The sequence below is a fragment of the Octopus bimaculoides genome, chromosome 2 (assembly GCF_001194135.2).
Source record: "Octopus bimaculoides isolate UCB-OBI-ISO-001 chromosome 2, ASM119413v2, whole genome shotgun sequence".
Lineage (NCBI taxonomy): Eukaryota > Metazoa > Mollusca > Cephalopoda > Octopoda > Octopodidae > Octopus > Octopus bimaculoides.
Window position 1 is genome coordinate 134,177,248 of NC_068982.1, and position 6,288 is coordinate 134,183,535.

The 6,288-nt window shown below is 37.1% G+C and overlaps 1 protein-coding gene across 9 annotated transcripts in view; it reads right to left on the reverse strand.

Moving 5' to 3' along the window:
- The window catches only part of LOC106877276 (tyrosine-protein phosphatase 10D), an 85,490-nt gene that overhangs the window by 51,379 nt on the left and 27,823 nt on the right, over window positions 1–6,288 (reverse strand). For all 9 annotated transcript variants that reach the window (XR_001410359.2, XR_008263440.1, XR_001410360.2 and 6 more), the window contains exons 10-12: window positions 5,500–5,659; window positions 2,580–2,664; window positions 1,998–2,171 (exon numbers count right to left, since the gene is read on the reverse strand). Coding sequence is in view for 3 of the 9 variants with exons in the window: in XM_014926144.2 (XP_014781630.1) it covers window positions 1,998–2,171; window positions 2,580–2,664; window positions 5,500–5,659 (419 nt within the window). In the remaining 6 variants the exon portion in view is untranslated. The remainder of the gene's footprint in view (window positions 1–1,997; window positions 2,172–2,579; window positions 2,665–5,499; window positions 5,660–6,288) is intronic.

The window sequence follows — 6,288 nt, forward strand, 5'->3', positions numbered from 1 at the left end:
TTTGTGGTGTTTGCGTACGAGTAGATGTAATTGCCTTACCTCGGTTTTCCTTTCCTCGACTGCGAGTCTGTCTTGCGGTATCCAATCCTTGAAGCTCGCCCCGACCCAAAGTACACCAGGAATAGCAGCTGCTTCTCCCAAACCTAGACCGTCGCTTAACACATCTTGTCCTGACCACAACCCCGTTCGAAAAAGGGCACAAATCCCAATCAAGGCTCCCTCTGCCCTTTTTCCTCTTCCGGTCAGCCTCCCCAGACACTGACGTCATACCACACAATTATAAAAAACATTCTGGAAAATAATATTTGCCTTGAAGAAATATTTAAGCAATATATTTCTGATTCTTTTATTCATGAAAAACCAGCAGCTACCAATAAAATTTGAACTCAGAATTGTGATAGTAAACTGGATACAGAAGCCAATGGGTCTGATGTCCTATTGCATAACTCCACTACTTCACAAAACATTCCCCAAAACTGTGATGGTTTACATACTCATGCCTCTTCTGACTAGGCTAATTTCTGAGAAGGGTAGATTTGATAAACTTCATTCACAATACTGTTCAGCATTAATTATCTCAAGAGATTTTGAATTCAAAATCAACTGTAAGGAATAATATAAACGCAATCCCAAATTTACTCAAATACCCTACTCACTCAATCTCTATGGGGAATATCAATAGTAATGTAATAGAATGAATTCAAAAACATCTTTATTATAAATGAATCACTGATGGCAGCTCAAAGGTGGATGTTATCTATCTTGACTTTACTAAAGCCTTCAATTCTGTGCCACACAAATGACTCGTGGCAAGACTCTCAACAATGGGTGAGAAAGATGATCTCCCTAACAGGTTGAAGTCCTTCATTCTCATTCAAAAAGAGGTAGTCATGATTTTAAGACATCCTTCTTCATCCTATGAGATGACATCTGGTGTATCACAAGGACCCATTCTTGGACACCTGTTGTTTGTTGCATATATTAATGACATAGATGCCAACTTGAAGAATGTTATAGTGTTGAAATATGTAGATGACATCAAGTTGCACTTTGAGATAGAAAGAACAGATCCTATATGCTATAGATCCTTCCTGCAATCAACCCTGGCCACAATGCAACAATGGATTACTGACTGGTAACACAAGCTGGCTATGGACAAGTGCACCACTGGGAATTTTGGGAGGAAAAACCCAGCTTTCACATACTTCCTCAACAACACCAATCTTAAGAAGTCTATTAGTGAACATGACATGGGTATTATTGTCAAAAGCAATCTGCACTGGACAAATGACATTCTAGGATTGTCAAGAAGGTTGAAGGCATCCTAGCATCACTCAGCAAAAGATCTTTGTCAGCTGCTCTCCGGCTATCTATTTAAAGCTGTATATGACTATGGTACGTCCACAGTTAGAATTTGCATCATCAATTTGGAACCCCTAACTTGCTTGGCATATCAATATCCTGGAAACTGTTCAGAAATTGCAACCTAACAAATACTCGCCCTCAAGCATCTACCATACACTGAACGTCTTGCTTCCTTGGGTATGGACACATTAAAGCTCTGACATCTGGTAACTGACTTGATAGACACCTACAAGATTGTCCATCATCTTTCCAACAGCAACCTCAGGCAACTTTTTGAATTCCATACATCTAACACTCAAGGACAAGCTTACAAAATCAAAAACACAATACAGCACCCACTTTTTCATGCTCAGAATAGTTGAAGCATGGAATAAACTAAGTTGTTAGCTGTCGAGACACTACATCCTTCAAAAATTCCATATTTCCAGAAATTTGCCAACAGTACACCTGATACCCCACTCCACCTATTTTTTTTAAGACTTATTCACTGTTCACTTCCTGTGCATATTCTATGTTCTGGTCATGCAGTTTTGGTTACTTTTTTTGATGAGTTGTAGTGCACATGAACACTGTATACAATAAGTTCATTATATATATAGTTTAAAGAAAACTAGGTACAAATTCACACTTACTGGAATATAATTAGCATTTATGTAATCAGATCCTTCATCATCATCATCACTACTTTTACTCAATTTAACTCTGCTGAAGTCATACGGTAAGATGTTGACAAAGCGATTTTTTATACGATTGTTTGACAAATGTGCAGCCAATGTCTGATTGTATTTACCAACATCTTTTATGCTCTACAAAATAACAAATGGAAAAATTAGAAAGAAAGTACTTCCAATTGCATTTATAAAATACAAGACAAGTATTTTTGCTGTTTTTTCAGTGATAGTTGCAGTGAGTGAGAGGAGATTGGTTTATTAGAGAAATATGTTTATTTTATTAATATTTAACAGGAACCAATGAGCTGCAGGTCTGTATAATACACTTTAGATCTTCAAATTTTATACATTCCACAATTAATTCATTAGTGACTATCTATCTTGTTTTCCTTTCAGCTGATTATTGTTTAACATATACCACTGTATGCACTGGTAATCATTTGAACAATTTAGAAAGGATAGATTAAAAATGAAGTACATAACTTTTCTCATACTCTGTTCATCAAATAAAAAAGAAATAAGACAAAATATATAAACACTTACTTCAAATTCTTCTGCAAATCGATAATCAGAATCTGCAGACATCTGTACAAAATGTGATTCAAAGTCCGATGCCCTAACAGGATGGCTAAAGAAGAAAAGAATATTTATAACTGATTGCCTGAATTATTTTAAAATAAAATAGTAAATCAGTCAAGTCAACTTTATTGATTTATTGCTCCCATATAATTATATAAGAAAAAACAAAATCCTACAGAACCATTTATAATTACAGTGTTTATCCAAGTATTATAAGTATACGTATAAACGTGTACCCACAAATTATAGAAAAATATCTCTCGTTTATTTTCTTTAGTATTGTGGCACCCCGTCGGTTACAACGGTGAGGGTTCCAATTGATCCGATCAACAGAACAGCCTGCTCGTGAAAGTAATATGCAAGTGGCTGAGCACACCACAGACACGTGTACCCTTAACGTAGTTCTTGGAGAGATTCAGTGTGACACAGAGTGTGACAAAGCTGATCCCTTTGGCTTGGTTTATATGGCTGGATGCCCTTCATAATGTCTATCTCCTTATAGTGTGGGTTGGGTGCTTTTAGAGGACTTTTATTAGGTTGGTGCATAATTATTGTGGTTTTTTTCAATAAATTTTATTCAACAAAAACAATAACAACATTTAACAAAAACATCTTTAAATGATTATTCTGGAGCATATTCACCATCTACTTCAATTTCTGCTTGGTGTTTTGTTTAAATTTTTTGTTGAATAAAATTTATTGAAAAAAAGTCACAATAATTATGCACCAACCTAATACATGGTGCCAGCATGAGTGCCTTTTATGTGGCACCAGCATAGGGCTCTTGCAGGCCAACCTTCTTTATCAGAGGGAGGGGCCTTAAGACTTTTACTGTGGAAGATGGGTCTTTTTGAGTACAACAAGGCATCAGATATCTTGGTCCTTTGTTATCTCTTCTAAGAAGTTCGGTGTCCTGAGGTCATCCTTCAGTACTTCACCCCATGTTTTCCTAGGCTTCTCTCTTCGATTTGTTCCATCCACTTTGAGAGATTGGCACTTCTTTATAGAGCTGTTGGCATTCATCCACATCACATGACCAAACCAGTGCAGTCTTCCTTCTTGCATGCTACAGCTAATTCCTCTTATGTCAACTTTTCTCTCAACACACATGCACAGACACACATGTACACTTACATTTCACATCCAGCAGAGCATACTAGCTTCATTCCTTTCTAACCTCCACATGTCCTCTGCATTCAAGGCCCATATCTTACTACCTGTAGAATTGCTGTTTGTATACATGCATTTGTATACATACAATCTTCCTTTCACTTAGAGAGAGACCTTTGGTTGCCAACAGAGTTAAAAGTTCTCTGAATTTTCTCCATCCTTCTTATTATAGCTATTACAGTTTCTGTGCATTCTCCCCCACAACTAATTTGGTTCTCTAGATAGTAGAAATTGTCTACTACTTCTAAGGAGCCATTGAAACATTTGAGAAAATCAATTTCTCAAGTTTCTGTAGTTTTTATGGCTGCTGTGCATTGTCTACATGCAAACACTACTTTCTCTGATGAACTTCCTATTATTCCACTTCACCTCTTGTGTGTCTATAGCTTGCTCTGGGTACACCATATAGAATTCCTCTTACACCTTTCCTACAAATTGAACAGGGCCATTTACCTAAAGTGGGTAGGGTCCTATGTATTTTTTTGTTTACTAAAACCTTAGTCTTTAACCTTAAGGCTCTTAGATTCCAGGTTTTGCTTCCACACTTGGAATTTCTCTTCTAGGTCTGATATGGAATCAGTTATGAGGGCAAGATCATCAGTATATAGTAGTTCTCAGGGGCTGCCAGTCTTGAATTCCTTTGTTATGACCAGGAGGACAATGATGACAGGGAAGGAACTGAGGATCAAGCCTTAATGAATGCCTACATGTACACCAAATTCTTCACTGTATTTGTAGTTAACTCTTGCCTCACTAATAACATCTCTGTATATGGCCTGTACTGCTTTCACAAGCCATTTGGCTACCCCTAGCCTCCTTAGAGCACCTCTCTCTCTCTTACTATATATATATATATATATATATATATATATAAAATCATCATCATCATCGTTTAACCTCCATGCAAGCATGGAAGGGATGGTTTCACAAGAGCCAGCCAGGCAGAAGCCTGCACCAGACTTCTGTGACTGTTTTGGCATGAGTTTTACAGCTGGATGCCCTTCCAAACACCAACCCCTTTACAGTGTGGACTGGGTGCTTTTAAGTGGCCCCTGCACTGACAAGGTCACATCAAGTACTTGCAAGATGAAAATATATATGTATATATTAAACATACATGAACCTAGACAGTACAGTTTTAGTTTATCTAAGATATTTTTTCAAGACAAACATTGTAGTCAGTACTGTATTTGATGGCCTATAAGACACACCTTTTTTTTACCTCAAAATGCCTTAAAAAATACCCATGCATCCACTGCACTCAATGTAGGCTCAAAACTCGCTCAAAACAATATGTATGTTTACAAAATGTGTGCTGCCATCTATTGGTGAACAATCGCCTATGGTATGTTTATATTGAATGTGGATGCAATAAATTGCTTATAATTACTGGTAATAACATAAAGTTATACAGGTAAGTGGAGGAATTAAAACATTATTTTAATGGTAATTTATTTTACAAAAGTATAGCCTAGGCTAGGGTACATCCTATGCACTCGTGCTTCTTATAGGTCATCAAATACGGTAACTAAAAAAATGTATCTTCTTAAATATTTTGCTCAAAGAGAGAAAGAATTGTGTGTTTAGCTTTCAGGAAGATTCAATGTCATCACTTGTGCTTAAAAATGTGTTATATTCTTTGGTCAACCATGAATTACAAAACACTAGTAAAAATGTTTTTTATAGAAATTTCAAAAATTGTTTTAGTAAATACCTTGTGGGTTGCATAATGTAAGGACTCTCAGTTGCAACAACTGACTTGGGTTTTGTTCTCCTTTTTCTCACCACATATAGGATAATGCCAACAATCACAGCAATAATTAGTAGAACTATTAGTACAATAATTGCAATGAGATAACCTTCCATTTTTTCTTCTGAAAAGAGAATGTAAACATGCAATGACAAATTAAATTCAACATTACAAGTAATTATCTTATATTATTAAATGAAGGTGGATTTACCTCGGGAAGACAAAGATGATTGTGAGCAGGGTGGAAGGAGAAGTGTTGGTGAGTAAAGAGGATCTATGTGGGGTATGTGGGAGGAGGGTAGTGGCAAGTGCGGTATTGTGTACAAGATGTGAGAAATGGATTCATGGTAGATGTACGAAAATGAAGAAGGTGACGCCAAGATTGGAGAGAGAGTTTGTTTGTGGAAGATGCGAGAAAGGGGCTGGCAGAACCAGTGGAAACACTATGCGACGAGGTGGAAACGGTGAGAGGATTTTGTTATTTGGAAGATACGGTGGATATAAGTGGTGGATGTGAAGCAGCTGTGACAGCATGAGCGAGACTTGGCTGGATGAAGTTCAGAGAATGTGGAGCGTTGTTTTATGGGAAAAGGTTCTCATTAAAGATGAAAGGTAGGGTCTATAAGAGTTGTATGAAAGCTGCAATGCTGTATGGGAATGAGACATGGTGTCTGAGAGAGAGAGAGAGAGAGATGGTAATTTTGAGAAGGACTGAGAGAGCAATGGTGAGAGAAATGTGTGGGGTGAAGCTGT